Source organism: Hyaena hyaena, unplaced genomic scaffold (genome assembly GCF_003009895.1).
Source record: "Hyaena hyaena isolate Hyena2069 unplaced genomic scaffold, ASM300989v1 scaffold_152, whole genome shotgun sequence".
Taxonomy (NCBI): Eukaryota; Metazoa; Chordata; class Mammalia; order Carnivora; family Hyaenidae; genus Hyaena; species Hyaena hyaena.
In genome coordinates this window covers 473,312-491,699 of record NW_024080784.1, presented here as the reverse complement: position 1 = coordinate 491,699, position 18,388 = coordinate 473,312, and the positions used below count along the sequence as shown (strand labels likewise).

At 37.2% G+C, this 18,388-nt stretch overlaps 1 protein-coding gene across 2 annotated transcripts in view; it reads right to left on the bottom strand.

The window, feature by feature from the left end:
- Positions 1–18,388, bottom strand: part of RELN (reelin) — a 544,526-nt gene that overhangs the window by 141,853 nt on the left and 384,285 nt on the right. For both annotated transcript variants that reach the window (XM_039239122.1, XM_039239123.1), the window contains exons 21-22: positions 3,267–3,459; positions 895–1,007 (exon numbers count right to left, since the gene is read on the bottom strand). In XM_039239122.1, coding sequence (XP_039095053.1) covers positions 895–1,007; positions 3,267–3,459 — 306 coding nt within the window. The remainder of the gene's footprint in view (positions 1–894; positions 1,008–3,266; positions 3,460–18,388) is intronic.

Below are 18,388 nucleotides of genomic sequence, written 5' to 3'. Positions count from 1 at the left end.
GGGAGGTCAGAAAAAGCTAAGACACAGAGAGTATTATGTAAGTGAAATAAGTCAGACTGAGAAAGACAAGCACCATATAATTTCACTTATATGTGGAATCAAAAAAACAAAACAAATGAATAGACAAAAAGTAGAATAAGACCTACAAACAGACAGAACAAACTGATTGTTGCCAGAGGGGTGGGGGTGGAGGGATGGGCAACATGAATGAAAGGGTGTGGGAGATACAGGCTTCCAGTTATGGAATGAAGAAGTCATGTGAATAAGAGACACAGCATAAGAAATATGGTCAATGGTATTGTAATAGTGCTGTATGGCCACACAGTTGCTACATTTGTGGTAAGCATCAAATAATGTATAGAACTGTCAAATCACTAAGTTGTGGGGGCACCTGGGTGGCTCAGTCAGTTAAGCATCCAACTCTTGATTTCAGGTCAGGTCATGATCTCACAGTTTGTAAGATCAAGCCCTGTACCAGGCTCTGTGCTGATAGATAGTGTGGAGCCAGCTTGGATTCTCTTTCTTCCTCTTGGGAAAATCCCTCCTTGGGATTCTCTGCCCCTCCCCCCCCCCCATGCTCACTCTCTCTCTCTGCCTCTCAAAATAAATACATAAAAGTTTTTTTAAAGAAATCACTAAGTTGTGCACCAAAAACGAATTTAACATTGTATGTCAACCATACTAAAATTTAAGGTAAACAGGACCATTTGCAAATCAAATTTTCATTAGCTCTAATTTTTCAAATATCCTCAGTATAAAAGAAAGATCTGGGTCTTTTGATGATGAAGAAAATGCAACTTGCCATTGTGCTTAACTCTTCTTCACATTCAAGTCATGCTAATAGGGACAGCAAAAGTTAAAGTAACAACCATATGCAAAGATGTCAAGTCTCACCAAGTTTTCTGGGGAAGAAGCACTATGACTCTCCTCCACCGCATGAACTCACTAGCATGGTAAATACTTGCTGATGTGAATTCCTGACAACTTGGCATACTGGGAAGGCATTCCTAAAAGAGAGGAAGGCAAAAATTAAACTCAGCTTCTGTTCCCTCCAGGGACCATATGTTTTCTCACCCACCCTAAGTGAAAAAGGCCTTCGAGAAATCTAATGTCATAATCTTTTTTTTTTTTTTTTTACAAATAGTTTATTGTCAAATTAGTTTCCACATAACACCCAGTGCTCATCCCCATGAGTGCCCTCCTCCATGCCCATCCCCCCTCCCCCCCACATCCATCAGTCCTCAGTTTTTGTCAGCATTCAAGAGTCTCTCATGGTTTGCCTCTCTCCCTTTCCCCCACCATTTCCCCCCTTCTTCTCCCCCTTGTTCCTCAGTTAAGTTCCTCCTAATCCTCCTATACGTGCAAACATATATTTGTCCTTCTCTGCCTGACTTATTTCGCTCAGCAAAACACCCTCAAGGTCCATCCATGTTGCTACACATGGCCAGATTTCATTGTTTCTCATTGCCATGTAGTATTCCATGGTATAGATAAACCACATCTTCTTGATCCATTCGTCCGTGGATGGACACTTAGGCTCTTTCCATATTTTAGCTAATGTGGAGAGTGCTGCTATGAACATTGGGGTCCATGTGCTCCTATGCCTCAGCATTTCTGTATCCCTTGGGTAAATTCCTAGCAGTGCTATTGCTGGGTGATAGGGGGGTTCTATTGTTAGTTTCCTGAGGAACCTCCACACTGTTTTCCAGAGGGGCTGCACCAGTTGACATTCCCACCAACAGTGTAGGAGGGTGCCTGTTTCTCCACATCCTCTCCAGCATCTCATGTTCTCTGATTTGCTCATTTTAGCCACTCTGACTGGTGTGAGGTGGTATCTCAGTGTGGTTTTGATTTGTATTTCCCTGATGAGGAGGGATGCTGAGCATCGTTTCATGTGTCTGCTGGCCATCTGGATGTCCTCTTTGGAGAAGTGTCTGTTCATATCTTCTGCCCATTTCTTCACTGGGTTGTTTGTTTTTCGGGTGTGGAGTTTGGTGAGTTCCTTATAGATTCTGGATATTAACCCTTTATCTGATATGTCATTTGCAACTATCTTTTCCCATTCCGTCGGTTGCCTGTTAGTTTTGTGGGTTGTTTCCTTTGCCGTGCAGAAGCTTTTAATCTTGATGAGGTCTCAATCGTTTATTTTCGCTCTTGATTCCCTTGCTTTTGGGGATATGTCAAGTAAGAAGTTGTTGCGGTAGAGGTCAAAGAGGTTGTTTCCTGCTTTCTCCTCTAGGGTGTTGATAGTTTCCTGTCTCATGTTCAGGTCCTTGATCCATTTTGAGTTTATTTTTGTGCATGGTGTGAGAAAATGATCTAGTTTCATTCTTCTGCATGTTGCTGTCCAGTTCTCCCAACACCATCTGTTAAAAAGGCTGTCTTTTTTCCATTGGATATTCTTTCCTGCTTTGTCAAAGATTAGTTGGCTGTATACTTTTGGGTCCACTTCTGAGTTCTCAAATCTGTTCCATTGGTTTATGTGTCTGTTTTTGTGCCAATACCATAGTGTCTTGATGATGACAGCTTTGTAGTAGAGGCTAAAGTCTGGGATGGTGATACCTCCCATTTTGGTTTCTAATGTCATAATCCTAACCATTTGCAATATGGATGCAGTCTATGATTTTCCCTTCTGTGAAACTAAAATATTTGGGAAATAATGGAAATAAGTGCCACTATGAAATTAAATGTCTTAATTCTCACATATAAAAATGGAAATGGATTAGGATCCATTTTTGTGACCTGTTATCATAACACTGGTGTTTGGTAAGAGAATTCTATTCACTGTGCTATTTATGCATTACTGCAATGTCAGCTCTCCATGTGTATGTATCAAGAAGTACACTTTATACTAAGAAACTGGATCTATGTATTTCTTTTTTTTTTTAAGGTAACACATGTCATATTCTTAATATGGTCTACCTTTAGGTAAAGAGACTTAGAAAAGAACAGATGAAGACATGTTACAGGGAGAGAGAAGAAAGAGATGTATTAATGGAGGAAAAGGTTAGAGAAAATAATATTCAAAACATCATCATCCTAGAGTATCCAGTCCTGAAGTTATTCACATTTCTTTTTCATCTTCAATTACCCTCTGTATCTGTCGGTGCAGAATGTGGAATCCTTATTGCTGACTTTGTATCAATTCTAAGTTATAAATAATATTGTTCCTTTTCAACCAAACCTAAACTTTTGGAACTGTAATCCTCTGCCTCCTATGTCAAAAGAAGCCTACTTATCACAGGTGTTAGAGAAAACAGACTTACCTCTTGGACCAGGTGCCAGGTGAGGCCATGATTGGTTGAGTACTCCAGTTTCACCTGGTTGTCCATGTGTGGAGTGTATGTCTGGCCACAGCCCATCACCAAACTGAACTGAATCATATAGGATGCTCCTATCTGCATTGATTGTGTTTCCACATAGCGCATACTCGAGGCAAGTTTAGAATCTCCAGTGAAACTGAAAGACAGAAGTGGGAATCAGAAGATTAAAAACGTGATGTGTTAAGGGAGAAGTAAGCTCTTCATTTCAGACCATACAGCAAAATAATTTAAAGATTTTTAAAAATTTTTAAATTTTTTTAATTTGAGAGAAAGCAAGACAGTGTGAATGAGCACTTGGGGGAGAGGTGCAGGGAAGGAGGGAGGGATGGAGAGAGAGAGAGAGAGAGAGAGAGAGAGAGAATTCTAAGCAGGCTCTGTAGTCAGTGTGGAGCCCAGCGTGGGGCTCAATCCCATGACCCTGGGATCATGACCTGAGCTGAAATCAAGAGTCAGATGCTCAACTGACTGGGCCACTCAGGCACCCCATACACCAAAATAATTTAATTTTACTTATTTAAATCTTGGCCAAGCTCTAGAATGGATTTCAGTCGATCTAATAAATGTAATTTAAAACCACCTGCCTATCAGAAGCAATATTTTTTTTAAGTTAATATCTGCAGCTATTAAATATATTTGAAAATGGGTACTCATTCATATATTGTTAATGAGTATAGACCCTTTGGCTCATTAATCTCACTTCTTAGAATCTCTCTGAAGGAAATAATTCTAAAATCAAGGGCAGCTTTATAAAATATGATAATATTGCAAGTTTCCTTAAAATAGTAATTGGTAACCATTTCAAAGTCAAACTACAGAGAAAACAGAATACTTAGGTAAACTGGTAGAGCCAGTTGACAAATTATCCATATTTCAAATATTTATGAAGGTAATATAATCAAATTAACATGCTTATGATAAAATGTATTTTTTAAAACCCACAGAAACGATGCATACAGGAAATTCACCAGAATGCTTGCAGCGGCTATGTCAGGTGGTGGGAAACTAGATAGTTTACAACTTTTTTTTTGTTTTTCTTATTTTCCTAACAGTCTTCAATGCTTGGGCATTAAATACTGAAAACATAGCAATGTAGTTTTAATGACTGTGTCTGAAGTTGGTAGAATTGCCTGGGTCCCCACTGAGTACTATATAATTGTAAACTTTTTGAAGATGGGCACAATTACTTTTTAAGAGCAAGCTGCTCAAGGAATTTACAATCCATTAGAGGAGATTAAAATATGGACACATTTTTGCTGTGGTTAATATGGGTCACTGTAAAGATTCTGGGGTTGACCACACTAGGGTTTGTTCGCCACAAAGCCTGGTACTGTTTCCCTGAAGTAGGCCCAGTAGCACTCATCAACAGTAGTTCCTGTGAGTCCGGGGCCTTAGCTGACATAGAAAAGGGAATGATGCAACACTCAGTGACATCTCTGAGGCATTTGATATTTTTCTTATTGATCCTTGGCTGAATCAGGAAAATAAGGAGTAATTGCTCTGCCTTGCTTCTTGCAGACTTTAAGATGTTATTTAAACATGCTGGGGCACCTGGGTGGCTCAGTTTGGTAAGCATCTGACTCTTGACTTAGGCTCAGGTCATGATCTAAAGGTTCAAGAGATTAAGCCCAAGCCCTGCATGGGGCTCTGTGCTGACAGCACTGAGCCTGCTTGGGATTCTCTCTCTCTCTCTCTCTCTCTCTCTCTCTCTCTCTCTCTGTCTCTCCCCTGCTTGCGCTCTCTCTCTTTCACAACAAATAAAAATAAACTTAGAAAAAAGATGTTATTTAAAGATGGAATACTGTCCATAAAGAGGTCCATCCTGGGTTTGGGCTCAAGGTTATAAAATGTAAGAAGTTTTTTCCTAACAATGACTAAGTACTCTTAAACAGTTTTAAATTAAGTTTTATACTTGGACAATGAATAGAGATATAAAATGTTTAAAAACCCCTAACTCTGCTTTAGTTGAATGGTCAATAAAAGGAAGAGAAAAGTCATATTCCTAATTGCTGGTATTATGTATCCAAGTGTTTACAATTTGTTTATCATTCATAATAAAGATGCCCACCCATTGTTGATTCTAGGTCATATCCTCAGGCTGTGCTAAGCACCTTATCTTTCTTACTTCCATCCTTACAATAACTCGGTGAAGTCGGAATAATATCTCTAGGCAACAAATGTGGGAAACGGGATAGTAAATGGTAGACTCAGTGTGAAATCAGCTTTGCCTAACTCTAAAACCTCTTAACCAATTCACTATCTCTCTCTCCTCCTATTATTATAAGATGGAGGAGGAAACACAGTTTTGAATAACTTTCATGTATAGTTAATACAAAAATCATTAACTTTCAATTACTGTGTAATTAAATTAGTGTTGGAGATCTAAAACCATGATTGCTGCTGTGTGATATGCTGTACAGGATGCAATCTAGAAAACATAAAGCTGCAGAAAGCAATTTTTAGCAATATTACAAAAGAAAAGAATCAACATAGAAGAAAAATACTAATAAGCCCTACAAGCACAAACTTGTCAATATAAATTCCAGAGTCTTTTAAGTAAGAAAAAAAAAAATCCCTACTGCTTCTCCCCATGAGAAATAAATGTTTCTTTTAACTTCAAGGGTTAAAAGTGCTTTCTAGTATCCTTTAGTAAGAAGATAATTAGAGGCAGTCAACTAATTAGTCATTTGAATTATCTGCTTTAAAGGCATACTGTATGTCTTGGGCATCTGGGAAAAACCACACTGTGCAGGGCAGTACATGGGGTTCATGATCTGCAATCCATAGACAGCTACTAGAACTTTCTCACCTATGTACTGCACAGTATTTCCCCACCTCAGTATTTCTGAAATAATTTAAGATTATTTTCACAACCAGCTCCTTGTAAATTCTTCCCTTCAGAAATGGTTTAGTGTCCTTGCAATTCTAAAAGAAACAGAACGAAATGCTGTATTTTGTAAATATTGCCTGTACCTAACTTTTGCATGGTATGATCAACCATGAACCTGGTTCAAGATAGTGAATATACATAACCCTGAGGACTATGTGCTCTGTGAGCTACCCTCACAATAACTGCTTTTAAAGGTCCCGAGACACCAAAAAAGAAACAATATAAAAATTATACAAGAGGAAAAGAGTCTAGGGCACCTGGCTAGCTCAGTTGGTACGGCATGGGGCTGATGTTGGGGTTGTGAGTTTGAGCTCCACATTGGGTGCATGGATTACTTAAAAATAAAACCTTAAATCTTAAAAAAAAAAAAAAGGACAAGAGTCTAAATGAGAACTGTTAAACAGTGACAATAAAATTCCTACTTAGCAGTAATATCTATTCCACTAGTAGTTGTGTCTTTTCTTGTTGTTTTTGTTGTAATCTAGAGCTAAATACATCTCTAATGGATACATCTGCCACACCTCATGGTAGCATGATACCTATCCTGATGGCTTAATTGGAAGCAAAATAACACAAGAAAATCACAGAAATCTATGCCTTAATATTCTGACCATTCATAGTATAAGTTCACTCAGTTGTTTACCATTCACAGGACAAGTTCTCTCATATGATTTTTTCAGGACTGGCTGAAAGCCAGTGATACTAGGTCAGCTTTTTCTCTCCTGAATATGCTGATGTTCTTACTCAGCTGGAGATTTAGAGGAAAGAATTTCACAGACTGCCATTATTTAATTGATAAAACTGTTCCTCTTTGTTGCTTGTTTGAGTCAGCATAGGTTCACAAAGGTAAAAATGAAGCTGAACTTCTCTGTAACAATCAGAGAAATGAAAAATAGTCCATATCAGTCTTTGGGAAAAATTCCGGAGACAGAATGCATTGGAAATCAAGAGGCTTAGTTTCATTCACATTGATTTGTGAGCGTGCCTCAAAAATAAAGGGACAATTGGGGCACCTGGGTGGCTCAGTCGGTTGAGCATCTGACTTCGGCTCAGGTCATGATCTCGCGGTTCGTGGGTTCGAGCCCCGCATCGGGCTCTGTGCTGACAACCAGCTCAGAGCCTGGAGTCTGTTTCAGATTCTGTGCCTCCCCCTCTCTCTGATCCTCCCCTGCTCATGCTGTCTCTATCTGTCTCTCAAAAATAAATATTAAAAAAAAAAAATAAAGGGACAATAAAAATGCTCCTGCATCTAATTATAAGATTTAGTGAAAGAATGTGGATAATTCTTTCCACTAGGACAAGAGTACTTCCCTGTGTCTTTTCATTCTACCACCAAGAAGGCTAGTAGGCTCTCTATTATGACTCTGGTAAAATGGAGGACACATGAATTACATGTTTCCATATTTCTTTTACTTTCTTTCTTTGCTTGCTTCCTCCCTCCCTCCTTCCTTTCCTTCCAAGTGAGTGCATGTGCACACAAAGGGTGGGGAAGGGGGGCAGGGCGGGGGGGAGAGAGAGAGAGAGAGAGAGAGAGAGAGAGAGAGAGAGAGAGAATCCTCAGCGCAGAGCCTGATGTGGAATTCAATGTGGGGTTTGATATGGGCTTGATGCCATGACCCTGGGATCATGACTGGAGCTGAAATCAAGTCAAACTCTCAACCAACTGAATGACTGAGACACTCCACATTTCCATAGTTCTATGCTTAGTCCACCATATAGTTCCTTTGCCTCCCCCTCTCTTGTCAATCTCTTGTCAATTGCTGAAGATCTGTTTTCCTGCCTTGGTTGGAAGCCTCTCTGCAAGGGGAGATCATATCTTATTCATCCCTGTATCTCCTAAAGCACTCAGAATTTTGTGTACCTCACAAAAGCACCTCATGTTGTTGCAGGACATCATGGTTTTCCAACAGCTAGACTGTTTTATTTGGCCTTTGAGTTGAGGCCATTTGGGAGGCCATCAGGGATCCTTAACACTGTGTTATGGAGATAAAAGACCCCCAAAGGCTGAGTTGCTGGCCCCAGGGTCACACAGTTACTAAAAACCTAGAAAGTAGGCCTTCTAATTTCTACTTTGATGTCCTTTCCTCTTTGCCATGCCCATTAAAGGCACCTAAAGAATGTTAAATAAAATGAGCAATTGAGGAAGGTTTCTCAATTGGGCGGAAGGCAAGTTTTACAAAAGTGTAACTCTTTACATGCTATAATGAATACAAAGTTTTTAAGTTACTCTCAGTTAAAGAAATCACTCTTCCTGCATTTCCCCCAGTTCTTTCCCATCTCCATAAAAAAAGATTATTTTATGTGAAAGGGAGATACACATAACCAACATAAAGTGAGAGAATACCCTGACCACAAAGTTCCTTCAAGGCAAATTCACCTAGGGACTAGGCCATTTTCAACAGTTGATCCCCTCTCTTTAAGAACAGTTTGATAAGGTAGACAACAGTGTCTGAAGTCTCACTACCAAGATGCCATAAGAGAAGACAATGCACCAATATTTACATTTCTTAAAAGCTGAAGCAATATTCTACTATTTTCAAGCTCAGCAGGGCTCATTTCCATAACAACAGAAGAACAACAGAAAGCTGGTTTTGGTTGGATGCCATTCACAAGTATATTCCTCTGCATAATGACATGTAAATGAATCTAAACCTCTAATGTCATCCCTTTTTGGGTTTTGTTTTTGTAATCATCAAAGAAATGTTGGCTGAAGTTGACAATCTTGTTGATATCATGGAATTAAAGGAGGCATTTTTAACTCATTTGTTATTGCTATAATATTATACATCAAAACAGAAATAACCATACTATCTTGGTGGATTATATAAGTTTACATTTATTGGAAACAACAATTTGACAGTAAAGAAGTTGGTTTTTTTTTTTTAATTAAAAATTTGCAGTCCTACTACCTAAAGATGATCACTGTTAATATTTTGGTATAAATACTTCCAGACTTCCTTAGGTTTACACACAAATAAACACTCACTTTCCTTTATTTTTTTAAAAGTTTATTTATTCTGAAAGAGAGGGCATGAGCAGGGGGAGGAGCAGAGATAGAGGAGAGAGAATTCCAAGCAGACTCTTGAACAGACAGCACAGAGATTAATAAACCCCACAACCATGAGATCATGACCTGAGCTGAAATCAAGAGTCAGAAGCTGAACTGACAGAGCCACCCAGGCACCTCTCACTTTTCTTTCTTTTAAAAAAGTTATTACAAAATCATAATAAACCTGTTTTTTTTCTTTTTACAACTATTTCATTGACATCTTTTCATATTGAAAAAATGTTGAGAATAAAGCCAATATCCAATTATGGAACTCTTTGGAGGCTGCTTCCATTTTTCACTGTTATAAACAATGCTTCTGTAATATGCATCCTAGTATATCTTTGTGTACTGGTCCAATTATTTTCTTAGGATAAATTTCTAGGAACAGAATTGCTTGATCAAAGCAAATTTTAAAAATGAGCATTTACTGTGACATTGTCCTCCAAAAAGGTTTGTAGTGGTAAATACAGCCTTCTAGTTACGGAATGAATAAATCACAGGAATTTAAAAAAGACACATCACAGTGAATATAGTCAATGATATTGTAACAGTGTTGTATGGCGACAGATGGTAGCTATACGTGTGGTGAAGATAGCATAATGTATAGAGAAGCTGAAACACTATGCTGGATACCTGAAACTAATGGAATACTGTATGTCAACCATACTCAAATTAAAAAAAAAAGTTTTTAAGTGCTTGTGGATTTCTAAATAGCTAAACCACTCCTTATTTTATCTTGTTGAGTCGGCAATCAAAGGTGAGGCAAGAGAGTAAAATACATGAGGAATCTTTGAAATTCTCTTTTTTTACCCTTCCAACTATATGCAACCAGGTACATTATTTAGAGCGTACTTAAGCAGGGCCATTTTAGGACTTTTAAAGGATTTTGGGGTGCGTGGGTAGCTCAGTGCTTAAGCATCCGACTTTGGCTTAGGTCATGATCTTGTGGTTCATGAGTTCAAGCCTTGCATTGGGCTCTGTACTGACAGCTGAGCCTGAAGCCTGCTTCAGATTCTGTGTCCCCCCTCTCTCTCTTGCTGCCCCTCCCCTACTCTTCACAGACATGTGCAAACATGCTTTCTTTTTCCCTCTCAAAATTTTTTTTAAAAATTAAGACTTTTAGGGGCACTTGGGTGGCTCAGCTGCTTTGTCGGCAAAGTCTGACTTTGGCTCAGGTCATGATTTCCTGGTTCGTGAGTCTGGGCCCCATGTTGGGCTCTGTGCTGACAGCTCAGAGCCTGGAGCCTTCTTCAGATTCTGTGTCTGCCTCTCTTTCTCTGCTCCTTCCTCACCCACACACTCTCTCTCGCTCTCTCTTAAAAATAAACATTAAAAAAATAAAAAAAAATTAAGACTTTTAAAGATCTTGATACTTTTAATTTTTGGAAATTGCATCACACATCATGGCAAACATTAAAATACACCCACATCTATTAAATATATAGTTTTCATTACAAAAACCTCCAAATTGATTTTATAATTTTATCTTCAAATTTTATTTGGCTACTAGTGATGCATGTAATTTATGTTTGGTTGTAATTTTTCAGCACATTTAAGAATCTGGCCAAAAAATTATTTCCAATATTAAGAGATTTTATGAATATTTAAATTTAGCAATTATGGGAGTTAACATATATTGTGTTTTGTAGATATTTAATTTAAATTTATTAATTCTATTTCTGCAATTTGCTTATCATATTTTTGAGATAATATTCATTTTCCTCAGTTCTTGGATTTTTTCCAGGTCCCTGAAAAGCTTTGAGGCCCTGGCATGTGTCCAAAATGATTAATGAAAGAACTTCCCAGGAAGAGGCAGAGCTAATACAAAGGTATTAGAAGAAGAAAGAGCTTGACTTGTTGGGAATAGAGAGAAGGAAGACCAAGGTGGTTGGCGTGGTCAACTGGGCCAGGTCACCCAGGGCCTACCATGGAGATTTCATTAACCACTGCCCATTGAAAGTAATTTTCTCAGCCTATTGAACTTCTATTTTGACAAGCCACATATACCATGAATCCAGATCATCAAATGTAGAATTTTCTGGTTAATTTGTTTAGCGGTGTGTTTGCTCTCTTACTTACAAAATCTCACTTAGCTACTTAGTCCATATGGAGATTTTTAGGGAAATCTAACTTTGGAGAAATAAATGACTTAAAAATCAACCATCTGGGCATCAATAGGACATGAGTCTTGGAATATGGCTATTTTATCCATTTCTTTGGCAGGTCCTATGGCTTTGTCCTTCAATATATATTTTCAAGTGGTCCATCTCTCCATTACATCATTCTGTTCCTAGCATCATTATAAGCACATGTAGATGACACCGTTAGCCTCCAAGCGAAGCTCCTTCTACTGCCTCACCTCTTACCCTCTATCATCTGTTCTGCAAAAAGCAGCCACAATTATTTTAAAAATATAAGTATGATCACATTACTCCTCTGCTACAAATTATTTACTTGCTTCCCAAAGCACTTAGAATAAATTCCAAAATTGTTATATTGCTCTGTGTAAGGTACTAATATAATCTAGTTCCTTGTCTGCCTCAGGACTTTTGCTCTTGCTGTTCTCTCCACCTGCGATGCTTTTCTTGCACCCTTTTTACATCATTGTCTCTCATTGATCTGCTCTGTTTTAGTGCCTCCAGGAGGGCTTTCCTGACTATCTTACCTAAAATGGTTTCACTCTCCACTTATGCTACCTCATGCTCCATTCATGTATCCTCACAGCACAAACCACTTGCTGAAATATTATTACACATTTACTTGCTTACTGTTGTTATTCCCCTCCAGAATGTAAGCTCTGCAAACAAAAGACTTTTCTATCTTCATCTCCAAAACCAACTGTGATGCCTCCAGCACAAATAGTGCCAGTAGCGCAATCACTAAACAGTCGATTGTATAAATTAGTGTATCAATGAATGGAAAAACTTCATGTAATGAAATCCTTATGTGAAAAAGTAGGCTCTAATTTAGAAAGTCTTTATACATTTATTTCGGGGAATATTCAATTATATTACCAGTTTGTTGGAGGCACTGATACTCTTGGGGACTGAAAGTACTCTTTAAATAGCTGCTGAAAAAAACAGTAAGTGACTTTTCAGTTTGTCACTCAATATATTTACCTTATCTATCTGCTAAGCTTCCTGAAACAATCATTTACTGTGAGATGGTGGTTGAAGTGGCTCTTGGGAGCCACCTCACTTCAAATGGCTTCCTTCAGTGCACAAATTAAATTGATGTACTGTTCTTTTTAATTGTCTCTGTTAGGAATAATCCCAGGAATACTCTAGGCTTACTAATAAACTGTACTGACAAAATCTCTACATAAGATATCAGTTGATGTTCAATGAAAGAAAAATCCTAGAGAAATTCATGTGGCTGTGTCTTCTAATAGAAGAAGCCAGTGGCATTGATAAAACTGAGACTTTGCAAATTCATGAGAATACTCAGGTTACCTTGAGTGCTTTGAACATTACTGAGAACCACTTTTGTTAGGGAGAAGAAAATGCCACAATATTACCAGCCCTGGACCCAGATCAGGAATTCTCGAAACTGCTTAACAAAAGAATACTAAGGCCCCACAACTTCCAAACCAAGGACCCAATTTAAAGAGCAACTGCTTTAAGAACTCCTGTGTCTTGGCATATCGCAGGTATAAAGCTTTTTAAACTGAACATTAAAAATTTTTTTGACAAATCAAAAAAAAAATTAGGCTTTTTCAACATGAGGATTTCATGACATGGGACCCTCACCCTCAAGCTGTTCTCCTTTTATACCTCTATTTTCTTGCATCTCCAGGGCTGGTCATGCCACCTGGGGCTGGTGTGAAAAACGAGGCTTTCCAAATCCCCCATCACAACACTAAACACCACATAATGTTATCCTTTTTATCTCATGCCTACTGTCATTCACAGCTAATTTCACTTCTTGCGTGTTGCTCTTTTATTTTCTCTCTACTTTCAGGACAAACCTTAGGAAATTACTCTTCTTAACAACTGACCTTAACATGATAAGGGCTATTTATTTTCTTGTATAAAGAAAAGAGAGAGCTTTTTAAAAAAATGTATTTATTTATTTTGAAAGAGAGAGAGAGAGAATGCATGAGCAAGTGAGCAGGGGAGGGGCAGAGAAAGGGAGAGAGAGAATGCCAAATGGGTGTTGTGCTAACAGCACAGAGCCCGACACGGGGCTCCATCTCACAAACTGTGAGATCATGACCCGAGCAGATATCAAGAGTCAGACACTTAACTGAATGAGCCACCCATGTGCCCCAAGAAAAGAGAGAGCTTTAATTAAAAAAACAAAATTAGACATAACATGGAGTGAGTACCTTCTATTTTAACACCCATGAAAGCACCTGGAAAGTCTTTCAACATTTCTACATCTCATGGGTCTCAAAATCTTCTTTTAATTAAATCTGCTTTTCCTCAAGCATCATTAAAAACAAAAATGATAGCTTTTCTTTTTTCTATCTTTTTTTACTTTTATGTTTTTCTGTTTTTTACTTCAATTTTTGCTAGTTTTATTAACATATAATTGACATACCCCATTGTATTAGTATACAACACAATGAGTTGATGTATGTATTTATAGTAAAATATCACCACAATAAGGTTAGTTGACATCTGATCACTTCACATAGGTACAGTTTTATTTTTCTTATGAAGAGAACTTTCAAGATCTACTCTCTTAGCAACTCTCATATACACAATACAAGCATACCTTGTTTTATTATTTGCTTTATTGTACTTCCCAGATATATATATATATATATATATATATATATATATATATTTGTAACAAATTGAAGGTTGTGGGAGCCCTGCGTCAAGCAAAGTTCTATTGGAGCCATTTCTCCAGTGGAATTTGCTCATTTGGTGTCTCTGTGTCACATTTTGGTTATTCTCACAATATTTCAAGCTTTATTAATATATTTGTTGTAGTGATCTGTGATCAGTGATAATTATTCCACTGAAAGTTCAGAAGATGGTTATCATTTTTAGCAATAAAATATTTTTAAATTAAGGTATGTACATTTTAGATATGATGCTATTTATTGTATACTTAATATACTAAGTATAATGTAAACATAACTTTTATATGCACTGGGAAACCTAAAAATTCATGTGACTTGTTTTTTGCAATATATGCTTTGTCGTGGTCATCTGTAACTGAACCTGCAATACAGCTGAGGTGTGCCTGTATGGTACTATTAACTCTAGTCACCATGCTGTACATTAAACCTGCAGAACTTACTTATCTTATAACAGAATTTGGGCCTTTTGACCACCTACACCCATTTCATTCACTCCCCCCCCCCCCCCCTCCTAACACTAGCCTATCAATCTGTTCTCTGTATCTGTGAGTTAGGTTTTTTTCAAGGTTAATCCAANCCCCCCCCCCCCCCCCCCACTCCTAACACTAGCCTATCAATCTGTTCTCTGTATCTGTGAGTTAGGTTTTTTTCAAGGTTAATCCAAGTTCCTATGAATGGTAGGATTTTCTTCTTTTTTCTGGCTGAAAATATTCTATTGTACATATAAACCACATTTTCTTTTTCCATTCATCATGGACAGACACTCAGGTTGTTTCCATGTCTTGGCTATTATAAATAATGCTGCCATGAACGTGAGAATACATGTATAGTTTAAGATATTGACTTCATTTCCTTTAGATATATATTCAGGAGGGGCACCTAGGTGGCTTAGTCGGTTAAGCGTCCGACTTTCGCTTAGGTCATGATCTCGCGGTTCGTGGGTTCGAGCCCCGAGTCGGGCTCTGTGCTGACAGCCAGCTCAGGGCCTGGAGCCTATTTCAGAGTCTGTATCTCCCTCTCTCTCTCTGGCCCTCCCCTGTTCACGCTGTCTCTCTCTCTCTCCTAGAAATAAATAAAAATATATTTTTTTTAAAAAGATATATATTCAGGAGTAGAATTACTGAATAATATGGTAGTTCTATTTTTAATTTTTTGAAGAACCTCCATACTGTTTTTCAGAGTGGCTGCACCAATTTACATTTCCACCAACAGAGCACAAGAGTTTCCTTTCTTCCACATTCTCACCAACACTTGTTATTTTTTGTCTTTATGATACTAGCCATTTAATAGGGGTGAAGTGATGTCTCATTGTGGTTTTCATTTGCATTCCTCAGATGATTAGTGATATTGTGCACCCTTGCACACTTGTTAGTCATTTGCATATATTCCTTGGAAAAATATCTACTTATGTCCTCTTACGTCCTCCATTTTTAATCATCTTATTTGGTTGTTTTGTGGTTTTTGGGTTTTGGTTTTTGTGTTTTTTTGGCCATTGAGTTGTATGTGTTCCTCATTCATTTTAAATATGAATTCCCTGTTGGATACATGCGTTGCAAATATCTTTCCCAATTCCATAGGTTGATGGTTTTCTTGGCTGTGAAGAAACCTTTTAGTATTATAGTCTCACTTGTTGATTTTGCTTTTGTTGTCTTTGATTGGTGTTATATCCCCAAAAATCATTGCAAAGATCTGTGTCAAGATGCTTAACATCTATATTTTCTTCTAGGAGTTTATGGTTTCAGGTCTCATGTTTGAGTTCTTAATCCATATTTTGAGTTATTTTGTGTGTGGTGTGAGATAGTGGTCCAGTTTCATTCTTGTGTGTGTAGCTGTCCAGTTTTTAAACACCATTTACTTAAGGAACTGTCCTTTCCCCATTGTACAGTCTTGGCTCTTCTGTAAAAAATGAATATATGTGTGGGTTTACTTCTGAGCTCTCTATCTGTTCTTTGTAGATCTATGTGTCTATTTTCCTGCCAATAACATATTATTCTGATTACTGTGTCTTTGTAGTACAGTTTGAAACCTAGAAGTGTAATGCCTCCAGATTAGTTTTTTCTCATGGGTGCTTTGTTACATTGCTCAGACTGCTTTTGGGGTTTTTTGTAGTTCCATAAAAATTTTAGGATCGTTCCATTTCTTTGAAAAATGTCATTAGAATTTTGATTGGGGTTGCGTTAAATCTGTAGATTGCTTTGGACAGTATGGGCATTTAAACAATATTAATTCCTCCAATCTATGAACATGGAGTGTCTTTGTATTTATTTGTGTCTTCTACAGTATCTTTCACCATTATCTTATTGGATTTCAATGGACATACCTTTCACCTCCTTGGTTAAATTTGTTCCTAGGTATTTTATTTTATTTTTTCATTTAATTGCCAATGGGACTATTTTCTCTTTCTGATAGTTCATTTTTAGTGTATAAACGATCAATTTTTTATCCTGCAGCATTACTGAATTTGTTTACCAGTTCTTATGGCATATTGCCAAAGTCTTTAAAGCTTTCTCTCTATATATCATGTCATATGCAAATGGAGACACTTTTACTTCTTCCCTTCTGATTTGGAGTCTTTTATTTCTTTTCTTACTTAATTGCTCCCACAAGGACCTCTAGTACCAAATATGAATAAAAGTGGCAAGAGTGGACATCCTTGTCTTGTTACTGATCTTACAGGAAAAGTTGCAGCCTCTCACCATAAAGTATGATTATTAGCTGTGAGCCTGTCATATATGGCCTTTATTATGTTGAGGCACATTCCATCTATACCCAATTTGTTGAGAGTTTTTATGATAAATGGATAATGATTTTGCCAAATGCTTTTTTGCATCTATTGAGATGATTATATGATTTTTATCCTTAATTTTGCTTGTGGCATATCACAGTGATTTGCACATATGGAACCCTGGAATAAATTGCATATTGCATCCCTGGAGTAAATCCCAAATAATCACGGTCTATGAGTCTTTCGATGTATTGTTAAATTCAGTCTGCTACTATTTTGTTGAGGATTTTAGCATCTACGTTCAGCATGGATATTGGCCTGTAATTTTCTCGTGTCCTTGTCTGGTTTTGGTATCAAGGTAATGCTGGCTTAATAAAATGAGTTTGGAAGTGTTCCATCCTTTTCTATCCTGTGAAGGAGTTTGAAAAGAATTAACATTAATTATTCTGTAAATGTTTGGTCAATTCATTAGTGAAGCTGTTTGGGCCTGGACTTCAGTTTGTTGGGAAGTTTTTGATTCTGGATTCAATCTCCTTACTAGTAATTGTCTCTTCAGATTTTCTACTTCATGATTTAGTTTTGGTGAGTTGAATGTTACCAGGAATTTATCCATTTCTTCTAGATTGTCTAATTTGTTGGTATACAATTGTTTACAGTTCTCTTATGATCCTTTGTATTTCTGTCGTATCAGTTGTAAACTCTTTCAATTCTAATTTTGAGTTCTTTCTTTTTCTTTCTTTTTTTTTGGGGGGGGAAGTCTAGCTAAAGCTTTGCTTGTTTTGTTTATCTTTTCAAAAGGCCACTCTTGCTTTTACTGATTGACTTTTCTACTGTCTTTTTAATCTCTAATTCATTTATTTCTGCTCTGATCTTTGTTATTTCCTTCATTCTGCTAACTTTGGGCTTAGTTTTTCTTTTTTATCTACTTCTTTGAAGGATAAGTTAGGTTGTTTACCTGAGATCTTTCTTGTTTCTTAATGTAAGCATTTATTACTATGAATTTTTTTGCACTGATTTTTGCTGCATCTCATACATTTTGGTATGTCTCAACATATTTTAAAATTTTTCTTTTGATCTTCTTGACCCATTGATTGTTATTTAATCTCCGCACATATGAATTTTCTAATTTTCTCCTTGCAATTGATTTCTAGTGTCAAACCATTGTGGTAGAGAAAGTTGTTTGATGTGATTTCAATCTTCTTAAATTTATTCAGACCTGTTTTGTGGCCTAACATATAATCTATCCAGGAGAATATTTTCAAATATTTTGTGTGTGTGTACTTGATAAGAATGTGTATTCTTTGCTTTGGGATGGAATGTTCTTTAAATATCTGTTAAGTCCATCTAGTCTAAAGTGTTTTTTAAATTCAATGTTTTCTTATTGATATTCTGTCTGGATGCTCTATCCATTGCTGAAAGTGGGTTATTGAAGTCCTTTATTATTATTGTTGTTTATTTCTTCCTTCAGGTTGGTTAGTATTTGCTTTAAACATTTAGGTCTTTCTATGCTGGGTACATACATATTTACCAATGTTATAACCACTTTTTGGATTGACTCCTTTCTCATTATAGTGACCTTTTCTGCCCCTTA